At 36.0% G+C, this 18,842-nt stretch overlaps 1 protein-coding gene across 3 annotated transcripts in view; it reads left to right on the top strand.

Moving 5' to 3' along the window:
• SCYL2 (SCY1 like pseudokinase 2) overlaps nucleotides 1–9,047 on the top strand; it is a 43,397-nt gene extending 34,350 nt beyond the window's left edge. For all 3 annotated transcript variants that reach the window (XM_050896309.1, XM_050896321.1, XM_050896316.1), the window contains 8 exons: nucleotides 1,112–1,225; nucleotides 1,714–1,846; nucleotides 3,672–3,790; nucleotides 4,431–4,531; nucleotides 5,287–5,353; nucleotides 5,481–5,570; nucleotides 6,732–6,851; nucleotides 7,444–9,047. In XM_050896309.1, the coding sequence (XP_050752266.1) occupies nucleotides 1,112–1,225; nucleotides 1,714–1,846; nucleotides 3,672–3,790; nucleotides 4,431–4,531; nucleotides 5,287–5,353; nucleotides 5,481–5,570; nucleotides 6,732–6,851; nucleotides 7,444–8,094 (1,395 nt within the window). In that variant the 3' untranslated portion in view covers nucleotides 8,095–9,047. The remainder of the gene's footprint in view (nucleotides 1–1,111; nucleotides 1,226–1,713; nucleotides 1,847–3,671; nucleotides 3,791–4,430; nucleotides 4,532–5,286; nucleotides 5,354–5,480; nucleotides 5,571–6,731; nucleotides 6,852–7,443) is intronic.
• The last annotated feature ends 9,795 nt before the right edge of the window (nucleotides 9,048–18,842 follow it).

Below are 18,842 nucleotides of genomic sequence, written 5' to 3'. Positions count from 1 at the left end.
TAAAGAAAATTTGTTTTAGTGAAATAAATTTAGTTCCCTTATTTTCCAGGGAGTAACCACTTGACTGTTGTTCTAATGCTCTTATCCTAAATTCTTACTAGCTACCATAGCAAAAAGTAGGATGTACATTTATACTACATTGCCTGTGCAGCAGAAACTATGCAGGCCTGCATGCTCTTACCAGTCAATAAGAGGTGGCTTATTCTGAGGTCCTACTGGTAAGAACGTGTGTTGACAGTTACCTTGGAAGACCTGATTTGCTGTAAAATCATATTAATATACCTTCTGGTGACATTTTTATGTATCCATATTTTAATTTTTCTCTTTATGGTTTCTCTACCTTTCTAAGGTTCTTCTTTTTTTTTAAACGATTCTTCTACTGGAACTTATCCAAAGGCATTCAGAAGTGGGAGGGGTGATAAACAATTAAAATATTTCTTAAAGAAGGATTTGGGTAATCAGATGTGACTTTTACCTTTGCAAAACCTTTGCAATATTATGAAGAAAGGTTTTTCTTTCTAAATACCTGGTGTGATTTTTTTTCTGCATCAGTAGTTTGGTTACTCAGGTATTTACTTGCAACATATACTTAATATTGCTGTCTCTTACTTTTTGAGATTGGGCTGAAATGGAGTATTTTTTTTTTTCTCTTTTGCTTAAGTGTGTTTAATCTTGATATGCTCTTATCTTTCAGCCTATCATGGTGCTGCTGCAGTGTTGTTGATAGGACTCATTCAGATTTGCTTGACTTATGTAGGAAAATGTTCCAGTTTGATGTAATAAAAGTTGGGTTTAATATAAAGATGTTTTGTGAAAATGCAAGATATTCTTGCTATCCAAATATTTTATTATGAATTTATGAATACTCTTTTTGAAATCCATTTTCCAACGTTCTGTATACATATCGTGATGCTTTATTATTCTAGCTATTTTTAAGTGAGTCTGATAGATTAAGGTCAGCTTAGTTGAACATGATATTTCTTTAAATATTTCCTTAAAAGGAAAGCTTAAGAAGACATTTTAAACTAATTTTGATCTTGAGTAATATTAGTACTAATTTTATAATAAACATGCATGTTTCTTTTTAAACTTATGCAATTTTTTTTTATAGGAGCTTTGCCTAAACATAATTCCCACATTTGCCAATTTAATAGATTACCCATCAATGAAAAATTCATTAATTCCAAGAATTAAAAATGCATGTTTGCAAACTTCTTCTCTTGCTGTAAGTATGCTAATAATTTTATCTCTCAGTCCTCAGAAAATGTGGTTACCTTTAATTACTTGGGCTTTTCTGCTGTTGTGTCTTTAAAGAAAAGCCCATCAATGTGCTCTGATTTCTTTTTGAGATTTTTTTTTTTTACTTTTTACAAATACAAAAGCACCATTTACTTTTTTACTCTAACAATTTTTAAGTTGTTAACAACTTATTGTGTTAATAATACTGTAAAAATCGTTGAAATGTGTTCAACAATAATATATGTTAACAGTGTTTGTCCTGCAGAAAAGCCAAGGTTTTGTGAGCAGTGTGTAACTATATGTATTTTCCTTTCATGGCACAAAAGGGTTTTTTGAACTTGTCTTGAATTTTCAGATATGAAGGTTTTAGTTTCAGTAGCACCTGTTTTCTTCTAAGTATGAGTTTTGTAAGGGTTTTTTTTCTTAGGCAAAAATACGGTAAAGAGTTTGTTTAATTCTTATCATACTTCACAGGTCCGGGTAAACTCACTAGTGTGCTTAGGCAAGATTTTGGAGTATTTGGATAAATGGTTTGTGCTTGATGATATTTTACCTTTTCTACAACAAATTCCATCCAAGGAACCTGCAGTGCTAATGGGAATTTTAGGTAATTAATACTTTCAACTTTCTCCTCTTTTGTGCTTTGCTGTTGTAAATCTGAAAGCTTTCTGTATTATCATTGATAATGTTTACATAGTGTATCGCTAAAATGACTATTAAAAATTTCCTGTCTCTGGTTCTTAAGTATGCCGCTGTTCAGTTACCTTATGTATTGCTGGTACTTCCGAACACTAGTACATATATTTGTAGTCTTCAAGGCCCAATGCAGTTCTGAGTACTCATTGCAGTTCTTGGGCTGTGACACTTTCATGGACTGTATGGTCCACACAACCAGAGAGGCTGTTTTCCTCAGAAGAGTATAAGATCTGTCTTCTTTCAGGTGCTGCTGGAGGTTTTAAGATGTTACTGTTGTCTTCTCTTACCACTCTTGCGTGTCAGATGCTATAAATGATTGTCTACAAATCTACTGCTCTTCACTGCAGGCTTTGTTAGACTCATTTTGTTGGACATTTAAGCAAACATGGCTGCCTTTGCACTGAAATGGAGCATAGTCTGGGTCAGATTTCACAAAATAGCTAACAAAACCTAATGGCTTTTTACTTCTGGAAGGGGAGGCCTCACTCCCAGTTGTGCTTTCCTAGTGCCACTCTGGTGCTTGCCTAACTCAGGATGTGTGATTTTAACAACTTGAATGGGCTCAGGGAAACCAGATGACCAGACTCATTGCCAAGAAAGAGGTGTGACTGCGTGGCCAAGTCTGGAAGACCGTGGCCATTTCTCTTACTGACAGCAAAGTAGTAGACAGAAGACCATTTGTAACAAGCTGAGCTGTACTGGCAGCAGCCCTCATGAAACACTGTAATAGTATGTGATGGTAGCATTATTTTGATTTGCTCAAAATCAGCAAGAGGGCATCTATCAGTACTAATTTAAAGCTGCCTCTTTCCCTTAATCCTTGCAGCTTTGACTTGTATTTGCTGTCTGAGAATGAGGGACAGTGTCTCTTTTACTTTAGTTGTATTACTCCTGAATTCTACTTGGATACAGTGGGTGAGTGAACCCTAGTTTGGAAAAGATGGGCTGAAATCAATTTTATATACTTGGGCTCTCCTTTTTTCCGGAATCATAATACCTTCCATCTTGTGTGTGATATCTTCTTTGGCCAGCTGACAGCTCTGTTCTAATACTAATCATAGAAAGTGAGGAAAGCTGCTTCTTCTTTTATGCTAGTATGTTCAGTGTTTGCCACCAGAGGTGAACTATTTAAGCAGAGGAATCCTCCTGTCAGAAACACTATAGAACTTGTAGGCTTAACACTGGATCCCTCGTGTCTGCCAATATTCTTTTTTCAGTGATTGCAGAACAGATAAAGCCTATGCATGATTTCTGATCCTCTGTGTGTAACACAGCCCCAAACGTTTAGATAAGAGTCTTTGCAAAATGCAGAGAGCAGTGTGATAGTTGCTCCTAGACACTTCAGTATGCCAGGAGGGAACACATCCTTAGTTAAAGCAGCTTAATTTCTCAGTGGCAATTTGTCATTTTGTGGTAACTCAGTTGCTCATGGTATGTTCAAAGATGCATATTCTCAGACAATTGACCAGGACAATACATTGCCTAATATCAGGTTTCATAGCTGCAAAGTGTTACTTTGGACCTCCTCTTGTTCTGAACTTTAGCAAAGCCTCTTGCTATAATATGTTTGTGTTGTGGATGGGTACTTAGCTTTTATGATTCTGTTGATCATGTTTGTCCCTACTTGCACACAGGGCCAATGTATGTTCAGATGATCCATACATATAGAGAGTGCTACTTTGTTCACATTGTTTACTAAACTTAACAATTTTTGCTATTTTGATGTTGTATGTCAGGTATTTACAAATGTACGTTTACTCATAAGAAGTTGGGAATTACCAAAGAACAGCTTGCAGGAAAAGTATTGCCCCATCTGATTCCTCTTAGTATTGAGAACAATCTTAATCTCAATCAGGTAGGAACATGACGATGTTGCATGCTTTTATTTAATAAATTGGCACAGAATAGATTTAAACTGTTGTCAGAGAAAAATTCATACATTACTGTATGTCTGTGTCTGTTGTAAAAGCAAACAAAACCAAAAAACCTGCCAGTATTACTGTATTTGCATGTTTAAAGCTTGTTATTTTTCAGTAGATTTAACTGATCTAGTATAAAATTTCGAAATGAATACTATCACCTTCCAAATATCCTGCAAAAGTAGTTAGCTACTGACATAATTACAATTCAAATTAAAAGCTAAAGTACAATCTTAAAGTTTCTTCCCTTGCTCTTGTTTGTAAATGTTGCAGATAATGTAGAAGAGCAATCGTAGGATTTTTTTGGAAAATTAATCTGGTAATATTCATCTGGGTTTTTTGTCTGGGTTGCCCCACTTTTTTTTAGTGATACATACTTTTCACTGTTTCAGTATACACTCTGCTTGTAGTTGGCTACCTAATGGAAGATAGTGAAGGTAGATTGTAAATTATTTAAAAATCTGCAGGTTATCTGATATTGTGTATTGTAAGTTTTATGAGATATTACCTTTTAAGTTATACATGTCTGAATTCCATCACTGCAAAATCCAAACTTCTTGTGTATTTCTTTTACAGTTCAATTCTTTTATTTGTGTTATAAAAGATATGCTTAATAGATTGGAGGCAGAGCATAAAACAAAACTTGAGCAACTTCATGTCATGCAAGAGCAACAGAAGTAAGTGTTTATTTACATGTGTATTAGAGAAGGAACAAGTGAGAAGAGATAAATTTCAGTTAATTTTTTAGCAAACATGAGAAAACTGTAGCCATGGCAATAAAAAAATCTAGGTAATTCTTACTTCAGTAGTTGAGAATTACCTCAAATAAGCACAGTAGTCAGCAAAGATTTATTAGTCCTAGGATGATAATGATATTGTGATGTCAATGGCTTTATAAAGTCCTTTACTTTTATACAGTTCAGTCACAGTTTATTCTATGGAGTCAATAATTTTTAATTAATTCATTATATGTAAAAGTTCATATTGAGCTCCACTAGTACAGTTTATGTCTTGCTTCTATACGTTAAGTTGCTTTTCTGTAGTTGTTGAGAACGTTAACCATACTGGAGAAAAATAAACATTGCAGCCTTTTAGAAGGCAGTGATATATGAAGATATTTAGAGCTATTTTATGGAGTCTGATACGAGGTCAGATTTCTGAGTCAGATTAACTTGGGCTACTCAAAGTCTGTGTCACCTCATTCAAAAGGGGGAACAAAGACCACGTGAAATGATCATTAGGAAACCTTTACAATGTAGAATATTAACATTGTCCAGTCTCCTACAGGCGTTCTATAAAAATGGCAGTGCTCTCATAAGGCAATTTTTTTGTATTATTTAAATGCAGAAGAATAATCTGCATTGCTGAATTAGTGTTGTGGATGTGACTGTAAAATTATCTTTTTGTAATATGTATACTCTGCACTATATAGATCTTTGGATATAGCTAACCAAATGAGTGTGTCTGAAGAGGCAAGATCTAGTAGTACAAGTAGTCAGGTAAGCGACAATATTTTATTGCGTTACGTATAGAAATTTGAAATTTAAAATTACTCAGTCAATATTTATGTTACCTTAAATTACAACATTTCAAATAACTAAGTTTTGTTTCTTTGAACTTAAACAGATTGACAAGGTATTTAATACTAGTGGAACTGACCTTCTAACTAGTGGATCTGATAGCAGAGAGAGTGAGATGTCATCAAAACAGAAAAAGGTGTGTTTTACTTTGTTTTGGAATCCTGTTACCTCCATCTGTCTAATACAAGGCTGATAAGGTTGCATAAAAAGAGTATGTGTAAATATTTATCACATTTAAAGCTTTGAAAGAAAAACTGCTTCTGTATAGCACAGCACTGTACATAGTCACATGTGAAGGTCCACTGAAAAATGTTCAAATCATATCCACTGAAAAACGTTCAAATCATATCCACTGAGAAATGTTCAAATCATATCCTTGAATTTCTGCAAAAGCCTGTCCTTGAAAATAGCTTTGTACAAAGTAGGCAGCAATTAGCATTATAAATTTTTGGTCATTTTCTTTCTCCTTAATTATAGATTTAAATGAAACTGAAACTTCAGCAGTAGATTTAGATAGGAAAATCAGAATAGACAACTTTATGATAAAATTACAAACGGAGATGAAGATAAAATGTAGAATTTCATGTAATAGCAGAGACTAACATTTACTGTTCAATTCAAAGTTAAGTGAAAATGAACAGTCAATATGGGGATGAATACAAGAAGCAAAGAAAAAGCATGACGTGACATAGAATATTAAACATAAGCATAAACTACTGTAAAATTCTTTTCATGTTATTATGTAAATGGCTCCCCAGAATCTATACATTTTATCATTTCCATTTCTAGTTATCTGAACTCTCTCACTAATTTTAGACTAAGGGGGAATGATTTTATGATTTTATCCTTCATCGCTAACAAAAGTAAGAGTTAAAATCCTGAAAAGCCTCTTAAGCAATCTTAAAATAAAATTCCCTTTCCAACTTCATGGTCAGTTGCAGTTCTGTATCGAGTGCCAGTTGGTAACCATATCAAAACAAAAACTGTGAAGAACACTTACGCCCAACATTAAGAAGACAAAGCTAAAATGGTTTTGTTGTGATACCTCTTTATTTGAGATCTGCTCAAATTTCTCGTTATGCTACTTTTAATATTGTATCCATTTCCTTTAAGTCCTGTTTAGCAATATGATAAATATTATAATAGATTTTGTGCTTATCCACTTTCTCTTTTGTATAAATAATATGTATTGTTCTACCACGTATTACTGAAATGACAGTACTATTTATGAAATAAAAATATCAATGTAAGAATAACCATTCTGTACAACTTAGTGTCAGTACTTTCCCTTTTAAAGGCATCACTTACACTTGAAGAGAAGCAGAAGTTAGCTAAAGAACAAGAACAGGCACAGAAACTGAAAAGCCAGCAACCTCTTAAGCCACAAGCAACTGCAATAACACCTCCAGTGAAGCAGGTGAGAAAGAACAAACTACTGCAGTGTTTCCATTGGAGCTGTGATGATTTTTCCTTTCAAGTGCTGTATGCATTTAGCATTTTTTTTCTCCTGTGAGTCACCTTTGTTTTCACTTACAATGTCACAGCCAAGAAAAACTAAAATAAATTTTAATCTGCCTTCCATTTGCATCATTAGCAATATTTCCCACTTTTTAAATTGCGGAAGTTTCCAAAGGAATAATTATTATTGGAAGGCCATTGTTCTAGATAAGGAAAAAGCACATATTAAAAAAGGTTTTGCTCTGAAGAGTTTATTAACTAAATATATAAAGGGCTTGGGGATAGGAATGGGGCATGTAAGCAAATGTCAGAGTAGTACTTCGTGTATTGTCTTAGTTGTCAAATTAAAGCTGCATAACAGTTAGTTCTAAGTAGCAAAGAATGAAAATAACCTAATTGCTTTTGTGTATAATTACATTTCATGCCCAATCCCATGCAGTAGATTCTAATTTCTGAAAAATGAATGCCACTTCTGCAGGAGCAATGATGAAGACTGTTGCTGGAGTGTTTGTACAGGAAAAGCATTTAACTGCATTTTATGTATTTTGCAGACAAAAGACTTGACAGATACCTTGATAGATAATATGTCACCTTTGACTAGCCATTCTATCAACAAAGCTAAAGTTGCATCTTCAAGCAGCTTCTCTTCTGTCCCTTCTATGGGTGTTGGAATGGGATTTTCATCACCTATTGACAACACGAAGAGAAATATAACAAACGGACTAAATACTAATATGGGTTTTCAGACTGCTGGATTCAGTATGGGAGCTGGTCCCACCACTCAGAATTTCTTCAGTGGTCCAAGTGCAACAGGAACAACCAAGATGAACATTGTACCAACTGCCAATATGCCAAATTACAGTCCTATGAATGCTGCATCTCCAATCTCTCCACTGACACAACCAAACAGACCCCCAGATATGTCTGCTTTAGATAATCTTTTTGGTCCTCAAAAACCCAAAGTTAGCATGAAACAGTTGGCTCAACAAAAATCAAGCCAGTGGGTTAATCAGTTTGTACCCCCGCAAGGGTCCCCAAGTGCAAGCAGTTCAGTCTTGGGACCTCAGATGAACATGATAGGACAGCCTGGCTTTGGTATACAGGGTAATCCTTTCTTTGCTCCTCAGAACTTTGCACAACCAGCAAACACAATGACAAACAGCAGCTCAGCTAGTAATGACTTAAAAGATCTTTTTGGGTAAAATGTTTTCTTCTTTCAAAGATCGATGAAATTTGGATCATGGGTAAGCTGATTAACATCTTTTTTTGATTAGTAAAAGCATGACTTGGGGAAACTTTCAACCCACCGAAGTAAAGACTTTTGCACTGGAAAATAGACTTGATTTTGCATTCACCTGGTACTGCAGTGGAGTTGCGTAAGTGCAAAGTCATCTTACGTGCTACAGATTTTCTGTCTCTTTACCGAACATCAGAGCACTGAAGGTAGGATGCATATATTCAATCAAAAAAGAAGCTAAGTATTTCAGAATTATTCAGAAGTGTACTCAGTCAACTCCTGTGAAATTTCCTACAAAATTTTGTTTCTTAAATTCAACAAAAATGCTTAGGGGGTGATAACGCCAGTCAACGCAGTCCTGCAGCCCAGTCCTTCCAGTGTCTGCTAAATTCTTATTGATGATTTGTGTTGCCTGAATTTGGCACAAACTGTCATTTTGCCATATGACAGTTTACAAAACGTAAATTCTTACGCTGCCTCAAAAAGTTTTGTCAGCCATGTTACATAGAAAGATCTCTAACCAGTAACTGTGTAAGAGGCTAAGAAGAGAAAATATTTTGTATTTGTTCTCTTATAAGAGAATTAAAATTAATGTGGTAGTAAACTACAACAAGATTCAGGAGGCATAAGAAGTTTTAAAATTTTGTGCAAATTTGGGACAGAGTAAGAACACTGCTCCAATGGTCGTGCTGGTTTACAACCTGTTTTATAATGCCAGATCCTTGTTACCAGCCCCATAGCAAAAGCAACATACCACTTAAGCAGGATTTTAAAATACATGTGGTGGCTTGATCACATTTATTATATATTCCAGTGTTTTGGCTAATTTGATACTGCTTCTAACTGGTGTGAAAAAAGATTATGAGTAGTTATGGAACCTCCTAAAAAGAATGTTCTCTGTAAAATTCAGATGATGACTGCCCCAACTGTGTAATTAAGCAGTTCTGTGTAACTAAACACACACTGCTTAGTTACACAGAAATATCTTGAATTACTTCATAGTTTTTCGCTCCATTGAGAAGATGGAAAAGGATTGCCTCGTACAAGTTGCACATGCTTGTGTGAAAAAGCAGACTGCCATAAATTGCCTTGACTAGAATAAACTATTTCATTTTAATTTTGTTTTAACTCAAGTCCTTATGAAGGATAGATGAATATGAAGCGAGTTCTCAAATACAGATTTGTAAGCTCTAGAATACACGGTAAATACACAGGTATTTCAGATCCTTTTTATTGTACTACTCCAAATTTAATAAAGGTCTCCAGAAAACCAAACAGTAGTTTCTTCTACTTCCCAGAAGGTGTGTGTTCAGCTTGCCCATGATAGAATCTCTACTCTGTCAGATACTACTGTTGGGTTTTAACTTTTTCTTTCCTAGGAATTTCAGGAGCTTTCTTACATAATATTTTGAAGACTATAGCTGGCTATTTTGAGAAGGAAAGAACTAGTTACCTTTTTTATGGAAAGCCTACATGCTTTATTTTTCAAAGCCTTTCACTGAAGAAATTGTTCTTTCATTTGCTGCTTAACAAACCAAAGGGCCTTATGCTGTAAATGTGACTTGTATTTTGTTATATTTCCACGGTTCTAAGCGGTAATAGCATTAAGCATATTTCTTAAAGAACTGTTTATGTATTATAGCTGCTGCCTTAGTCCTATTATTTTAAAATACCTGGGACCAGTGAAATTGTGGTTTAGAAAACAATACCTAACACATTGTGATGCTTATGTGCTGTTAATATTCATGGTAAACATTGTAGGTTAAGATACCTGTGTAAACTTAAGACAATACTAGAACTGTTAAACTATTTAAGTTCATTTACAGTTACTAGTACTCTATACTCTCAATCACACTAATGTCTTCTTTTATGTCAACTTTTGAAAGCTACGTTTTGTTAGGGTAACTTAAGGCAAGCCTTTGAAGAATTACTTGAATCTGTATTCCTCTAAATTATTTGGAAAATAAGTTTATATTAAAAATAACATCTCTTAGGACTCTACAATGTATTAAATTAATACATCCATGGTAAAGGCAGTCTTAAATGTCAGCATCCTGATCTGGGGTTTCAGTCCCTGATCCCCCTGGACTGGGGGCTTTTCAGAACTGGATTTTAATTTAACCTATTAGAGGGAAAATTAACTGAAAAAAATTGATCAAATTTTATATGCTAGACATCCTGAACTGTGGGGTTTGGGGTATGTGCTTTTGGCATGGGCTATCTGAGAATATAATCTAATTTGTAAGAATAAAGTAAAAAAAAATCCTACGAGTTCAAATTAAGAGAGGCTCTTCTATGCAGTGGTAATGTGATGGAATAAGATCTTGATCTGGCTCAAGTAATATGAATTTTTTTTCTACTTATATTTGAGAACATAATTTTGATTTCTCTTGTTTGCTGCAATTTTCAGAATGACCAGAGTAGAAGAATAACAAATAAAGTTGAAAAGGGTGCTTATGAAAGCTATAACAAAATTTTCCAGTTATTTAAAAATAAAAAAGAAAAAATAACTTCAGTTAAAATGAGAGGGTCAAATCCCTCTTCATTGTAGATGCTTCCTGCTTAGCGTGTCAGGAAACTGGGCGTGTGTGAAGTTCTCTAATTATTTCTTCTTAACTTAAAGGAAAGAGGAGTTGCAAGAGGTAAGTTGCCAAGGCCATGTGCCACTTGGCTGCTGCTACAATAGTTTTTCTTTAGGAAGCCTTGTCCAGTTGATCTCTCCACTTACAAGTCATCATTCTGAGGCCCTGCAGGAGTCTGGAAGACTCATGTTGTGGCCAGAGTGAATACCATTGTTTGAGAGCAACAGTTGTACTTCACATCCAAGTTGTCATTTGGGAAAGAGGAAGAGGAAGGGACAACGTTACAAAATGCGGGCATTCCAGGGGCCTTCTGTTTCTGGACTTGGATGGAAAGCAGTGTTACATCTAGCTTGGCTTGAAGCAGAGGGGCTGTCTAGCCCTAATGCAAAACAAAATGGAGAACACAGGTTTGAAATTGGTATCTGATTAAGAAATTGCAAATTCTATTACTGAAAAAGTAACCTGATATAAAATAAGTTCTTTTTACAATGCCTTGAACAATACTGTAAATTACACAAAATTTCTGCCCTTTGTATTCAACATAATTTAAAGGAAAAAATGTGGAAGCCTGGCAGGTTATATCATCACCTTACAGCCTCCACCCTGTGCACACACTGTGCTCACTCACTGCGAGCAGATCTTCATTCCACTGTGGAAATCAGAGCAGGGTCTGGGCTGAACTGCCCAGCCCATCTGGTTTACTTTACACTCATTTGTAAGGGAGGGGTAAAGAGAAGGGAGTAAGTTCCTGTTCTTTAGCTGATTTGTCTATATTGTGTTTACTACAAAAGGAGAAAAGAAGTGGAAATAGCTGCATCTTAATCTTAAGCATCAGTTGTGCTTTGGCTGCTCTGGTGTATGCTAAATGAACGTGACTGCACCAAGACAGCAGTGTTTTCCATGTTAGAACTGTTGGTTCCATTTGGTTTTAAGTATGAAAGTCTCTGAAGCATCCTCTGAAAACTCAGTCTTAGAAAATAAACTAATCCTGCTACATGGAAGGATTGCATTAAAGAGGCTTGAAAAACCTTCTCTGCAGGCGCTGATGGAGAGGAACCTTGAAACTACTGATTTACAGATTAGCTTAGAAGCCCCTAGGTCTGCCTCTCTCAAGAGGAGAGAAATGGGCAGTGAAATGGCACAAGTGTCATTTCAAGGATGGAGGAGGGAGCAGATTTTCTGTTCCCTCCCATCACGCAAGTGTTGTGAATAAGGCACCGAACAGCCTGTGGAACCTGCTTATGCAGGAGGACAGCAGTACCAGAGGAGTCTTTTGAAAGGTAAAGGAGTCCACCAATTATTTGGGAGATGGGGAGAGAAATTTTACTGGGAACGTGGGTAGAATGCCCTAGTTTGTTTTAATGAAGGTACTATGTCTTCCTCTCTCAATGGTGATGTGAATTAGAAATGTTGTGGAGAAGTTGTGGCCTTACAGGACTGCACAGATGCTGAGTACCCCAAGTAAAAGGCTGAATTTTAGGATTTATAGGTGCACAACATTTCAAGCCTTATTATTTAAAACTTTCCTTTTCTGTTAAGTTTTGTCATTTTAGCAACACCTGTTTCACATTTATGTGGAACTTTAACAAATACCCCAATGGCCTTTTAAAGTAAGAAAAATGTGTGTTAACTTTTGTATTATATCCCCTGGTATAATGTTATCTGTGTCTGTAGATAGATAAGTAAGTGTGTGTATAGATTACAGGATTTTAGATTTTTCAGTTCAATTGCACCAAAAGAGCAAAGATTAAATGAGAAGTTAGATTTGAATCAGATTCCACAAGGCTTCCATACAGGCTAACAATTATATGATACTTTTGTTATCTATTATAAATTTACATGCCTAGTCTGCCTACATCTACGTGACTTGAGCAGAAAAGGAAAGTTTTTAAAACATAAGTTTATGAACACTGGATCTCTCATTGCAGATGAAGTTTTTGGACTTTAGAGTGACCTTTGTTTATTGATTAGGAGTTTTTTATTGGGGGTGGGTGGGATATCGCTGATTTGTGCCATTTCCAATGAAACAAATACAGGGAGGGGGAGTACAGAAAAAATACCCTGTTGTATATGTGACCCTTTTTTGTTCTTTGTTAAGAGATATGCTGCATTTTATATACTCATTGTGAACTTTTACTCTGAAATAGCTGTGAGGAAACGTATCTGGAGAATTTCAGATGAGTTAGCTGATTTTCAAGTGAGGTCCTGCCTTGTACCTTACTTTCCGTTAGGTTTGCTTTACAAGGAAATTATACACGGCAGTAAAACCTTGGATTCATACACCAAATCCTCTTGCCTTCCAGGCCTCACGCTTGTATCAACAGAACAAATAAGCCCCTGAAGTTGTATTGTCTTTAAGTTCTCTGAAACAGTTCTAACTGCTGTACAGATTTCTGAGATGAAGTTGTAAATCAAAATGTGTTATAGTGAACTCAGGCCTTGTGCAAAATATTTAATACTTGTTTATTTGTCTAATCGTACAGTCTCTGTACTAGTGGCAGTTTTATGTTTTGATTGTAAAACATTAACATTCTCATGAGATTTATAAAGTGATGTTACTGTAGTGTCAGCTGTGATTCATAAATAGAACTGTCATAGCATGGCATTAGTGTATATCCGGTTTATTGGACAGCTCTTCAAAAACAAATTTATTCTTGTATCAACTTTTAGATCAGTTACTTAAAAAATATGTAAAAGGTACAGTGACAGTTTCGGGAAATTCATATCACTTTGTACTCTGAATGAGGTTGCCTATGGAAATAAATGAACTTTTCATATTTTCATCTTGGAAGATATTTTTATTTAAAATTTCCATAAAATTAACTGATAGTAACTTATGTAGAAAACTTTATCACTGTATATTTTGTTTGAAATACATTCTATCCCACGTAATTTTGAGTTCATTTCTTAGAGTGGTTGCTGTCCAGACATCTGTAAAATGTGATCACATATTGCCTTCATGCAAAGAATAAAAGTCCTGGGGAAAAACTGATGCACTAGATGTCTCTAAAATTAGCATTTACTTTTTCTGAAAGCACACTAAGCCCATGTTAGAATCTGGGGTTCTGATACCACACAGTGATCTCAATTTGCATTTTCACTGCTCATTTACCCAGAAACCAGCCCTTTCTCTAAACCTGGGTTTCAAGATACACTGCTTTGTCAGGCTTAGAGTTTGCCAGCACTCTGAAGGAAGCTAATTCTCAGCTTTTTGTATGGTATAAATTGATCAAGTATGAGACATCTGAGATCTCATCTGCTTAGAAGCATCATTGTTGGCTGGAGATGGTATGGGAGGAGAGAGTAAAAGAAGAAAGAGCTGGATTAGGTGGAAATGGAAAGGTAGCATCAGGTGGCTCCAATTCCCGCTTCATTTTTATTTGCTGAGTCTGACAGCATCCCGTTCCTCCCACAGCTCTATCCATCAAGGGAGTACAGCCTTGTTATATGCCAGCTTTCAGTCAATAGTAGCAGAAGATAAGAGAGGGAACTTTCAGTAAGGTGGAGACTTACTTGATGGTACCCTGCTAAGAAAATGCCTGCCTTAAGTTGCTCAGCAGGTCACAGTCCTGATCTGACTTGAATGTCCTTTACCATGGTAATGTTCTCTTTTCCCCTCCATTTCTGGACACTGGTAGGATCCATAACTGTTACCTGTTTCTTAAGCAGGGAAGTCTAAAGTGCTGGAATCCAGATGTTCTGTGTTGGTTTGTTGTGGCTTAAAATTGACAATTTCATAAACTCTTTCATGAATTCAGATAACCTAAGCCTTCAAACAGGAAAAGCTGGAGATCTTTGCAGTTGATAGTTCTTTGCCTGGAATAGTTGGATATTGGCAGCTAATTGTCTCTGCTTCATCACTTAAATATCTCTAGTCCCTCCTTTAGGTATGTCATACACCAGAGCTTTAGGTTAATCCTTTTTATATTGGTGTTTGTAGAGCTGTGTTACCCTATCAAGTTTGCAGTTGTGAGGAATGCAGCTCAGTAGGTGTAGGAAATGAGCTGTTTGTGAGGAGTTAGGCAAAGAGAAATGGTTCATTCGATGTTCTCTTCCTGTTGCCGGACACAAATGCACTTCTGTCCTGCACCTCAGAAGCTCCCTGCACTCATGTCACCAGCTGGAGACCACTGCAGTTGCTCAGTAGATTAGAAAACTGGCTCTTAGCATGACAAGGTGGATTGCAATTTGTTGTGCCAAACTTACCCCCAAACTTATAAACCAGGAATTCACAAATAAACTCCTACTCATGCACAAACCCAAGAGCAGCTAAATAAATACTAGTTATTCAAGCGCTGAAATAATTTACTAAGTATTCTAGGCATAAATTTTAGAGTTAAACTACAAAAAAAAAAAATCTTTCCTTTTTTCCTCTATAGGACACCTGCCCGCCTATGAACTATATTATTATGACTCTAGTGGAGTTTCTTACTGCAAATTAAGGCAGTCGTGGATGTGGAGCAACTTGGAACTTGGAAATGATGGAGATTTAATGGCCTGCCTATATCTACTTACCAATTTTTGAAGGGTTTTTTTGGTCAGTCTTTTTGCTTGTGCCTTAAGCACTCGTTGGCCTTTTTTAATGGAATTTCTTAAAATGCATCACCTTTTGCACAACATTCAAAAGACTAGGTTTTACACTGTTCTGCAATAATTAGCAATTCAAATCAAGGATAATCAAAGCAGAAGCTCCATTTGAAACTACATCAATGGAAACATTATTATCTTTGACCTGAAAACTGAGGCTTTTGGTGTTGGGACCTGAAGTTACTACACAGGCAGCATTTGTTCATGTCTGTCTCTGTGTCTCCTTAATGCTAGCTTAAGGCTATGGTTTGTAAGAGTAAATAAAAATGAAACTTTGAAGAGCTTCCTTTCCAGCAGGTGACTTAAGAACCAGATACCACAAGGAGGAATAACTGGCTTATTTTCTGAACAGAAAAATCAAATACTAGAGAAGAGAACTTAAAAAAATTAGAAGAGAGAAAACAAAAACTAGAAAAGAGATTTCTGCCCCTGCCATGCTGATAAAATAAACGCTTACCTATGGTACCAAAGCTGTAAGTGCTTAGCTGATGTCACAGAAGTGACTTCAAATAAGTGCAAATAAGCAAAAATGCTAACGAAGCAATCAGATACGACTGTAACTAGAGCACTAAATTTTATCTAAAGAATCTATCCTAACATGGCACCAGATAGAATTTTTTTTTAATTTTTTTTTTTTAGAAGTTTTTCTAAAAATAATTGTATCTTACAGCGATTGTATCTTACAACAATTGTATCTTACAAAATCAGAGCAGGAGAATCAGGAAAAATAAAATTACACTAAAATGTCATTTTCATCCTTTTGTTGTTAAACAGGAACTTTAAATGTAGCCTTTCCCCCAAAAGCCTTATGCCACAAACCCTGGCTTTAGTTGGTTACAAAATAGAAAAAATCTATCTAAAAAATTAAAAATACAATTCAAAATATTTGGAACACACTACATACACTTTTTATGCCAGCTGTGCTCAAAGCCTTGATCTGTTGTATAAAACTAGCAAGAGAAATAGGTTTTGGTGTGGATTTCTGACTTGATAGATACCAAATGCCATTTCTGTTTTCTGAGTGATTTCAATATAAAGTACTAATATATTTTCATTGTTATCCCATGCAGGATTAAATTATTGATTAATCTGTTATTTTTTATTATTTGGCAAGCAGGAAACTCTTTAAAATTAGCTGAGTTTTTTGTAATTTCATTGTGCATATATGCTTTATGTTTCCTAAAGAATTCATTGCTTGATTCTTACTGATTGACAACCATTACAAGAAAAAGATTTGCAGTGAAATACCACCTTTGCATTATACTCACTGCCACATTTTGCAAACCAGAACCATACAGTTGAAGCTCTTTGGTTAAACAAGCCCTATAAATATTACTTAAGCTAATCAGATCATTAACTGGCTGCTGGGTAGGTGTTTCCTTATTTTCATGACACAGATAGTACAAAGCCTTGATTTTCTGCACATTGAAGAAATCAAATAAGTGGAGGTCTCTTCACACGTAATTGCTATCTTAACTGAACTCAATCCCATGTATAGCAGTTCTTTCAGCAGAATTTTTCTTAGGACTCTGTGCCTGCTACTTTTCCAGGCCGTTTCTGGTGCAGCCATCTCTTGCAGCTCCTCTTTCTTAGATTTTCTTTCCTACATCAATGCCCACAGGCAGCACATGCTGTGTAAAATCGTAGAAGGGCAAAAAAAATCGGAGGGCTTTGACAATTTTTTTTTCTGGTGATACTTGGTAGGAGAAAGCTGAATTTAAGACAGTGGCAGCCTGAACTTTGTGCCTGTTGCTCTTCAGCTGGAGATACTGTTGCTTTGCCATCAGGGGCTGCAGAAGGGAACCTAACCTGAGGCTCTGCATCTCTGCTTGATGGTCCAGCTCTGGCAAGCTGCCAGACTGTGCGATAGAGGTGGCTGATGAGTGGGCATGTGTTTCCTTTGCTACCTGTTCTACAGGCAGCGTGAGACTGAAGGAGAAATGTTAAAAGCAGCTGCAGGTAAGGGATGCAGACGATTACCAAATCCAGATCCCAGAGTGATACAGCAAGCGTTCAGAGCAGAGAGGCAGGCTTCAGGGAATGGCTGGGAAAAAAAAAAAAAAAGAAGAGAGTGGAAACTGTCATCTGCCAAAATGACAGAATATCCAGTGCCAGCCCCATAGGCATGGGCCTGTTTTCTTTGAGACAGTGCCCCCCGCCCACCCGCTCTGTTCCAATTCCAAAGTTGCCTGTGCAGAGTGTGCTGGCTGCTGCTGCCTCATGAAAGAGCTTAACTGGTCCTGACAACTACTGCTGCTGACAGACAGCTGCTTGAGCTCAGATTTAATTTAGCCATAACACACTTACTGGAACATTTCATTTCTGTGTGTTTATTTTTGTTGGAAATGACTACTTTGTTAGATTGAATGACTGTGATTAGAAAGTTGAATAAATTACTCATTTTTATCCCTGTTTTGCTGTAGCAGACATTTTCCGGTGAAAGGTACGTAAAATGTTCAGTATATAAAACTACATAGAGATTAGATTCATAAAATAGGAACTTTATTAAACCTGTATGTTCTAAAACAAATTTATTCAGACAAAAGTATTAGTAATTACAAGCACTGTCTTGAACTGTGCATTACTGGTCACTATGTCCTTCAAGATGCCACAATTGGTGAACTGCATTCTTCTTCAGTTCTTTTTTATGCATGCATTGTAAGGGAAGAGAAGGTTTTGCTTCTTCAGTGTTGCTCAGTTTCTTCACTTTGAAAAAATAGTGGTTTTAAATGGAAATAGAACTGATATCCTTTCCACACTTTCAAAAAAACTGCAGCCGGTGCTAGGTGCTTAGGCAGTGATTTCAGCTAGCTTAGCAATATGAATATCTTTAAAAGTCTGGCAAAAACATGTGGATTTTGAATTTTTTAATTTATAGATTGTAAGAGATGACATATTTAGTCACTGACATAGGTTGTCAGGACTTAAAATGTTAATTTTAACCAAAATATTAATTTTGCTCAATGAAACAGAAAATTGACTTACCATTTTAAGCTGTCTCTCTCTATGCCATAATCATTTTTGCAGTGAGAAGGGGCTACATAAAAGGTATTCTGGAGCTTATTTTGTTCTAATATAAATAAGCCTTACCTGCAGTTCAGCATAAACACAACTGCCCCTTCCAAGGAAACTGTAGCATATGTGGATTTTCAGCTCTGTTTTTAAGATTAATGTGACTGCTCAGTCATCCTTCTCCCTCATTCCCTCTCAGCCCTTTGCAACTTTGAACCTATTGCCCACTTCCAACCCTTGTTTGATGAGAGTGTGATTAAAATACTAAAGCTAAGGAATTCATGCAAGTTTTGTGGAAACCATTGGCTCATTAGAGGGACCAACTTTGCACTTCAAGTGAGGGAAGGGCTGTAGAGTGAGATAGCTCCTATTAGATACTAGAAAATTGATGTAAGAGAGCCCCAGGAAGGCAGGTTTTATAAATTCTGATCTTCACATAGTAGCTAGTTTGCATATTTACTTACATATTCCACAGGTTTGGTTTTCACCAGTATTTAAAAGGAAAGAATTCTTTCATTGACTTCTGTCATGA

Source organism: Gymnogyps californianus, chromosome 1, assembly GCF_018139145.2.
Source record: "Gymnogyps californianus isolate 813 chromosome 1, ASM1813914v2, whole genome shotgun sequence".
NCBI lineage: Eukaryota > Metazoa > Chordata > Aves > Accipitriformes > Cathartidae > Gymnogyps > Gymnogyps californianus.
Note: the sequence above shows the minus strand (reverse complement) of the source record. Positions and strands in the feature narration are given on the sequence as shown.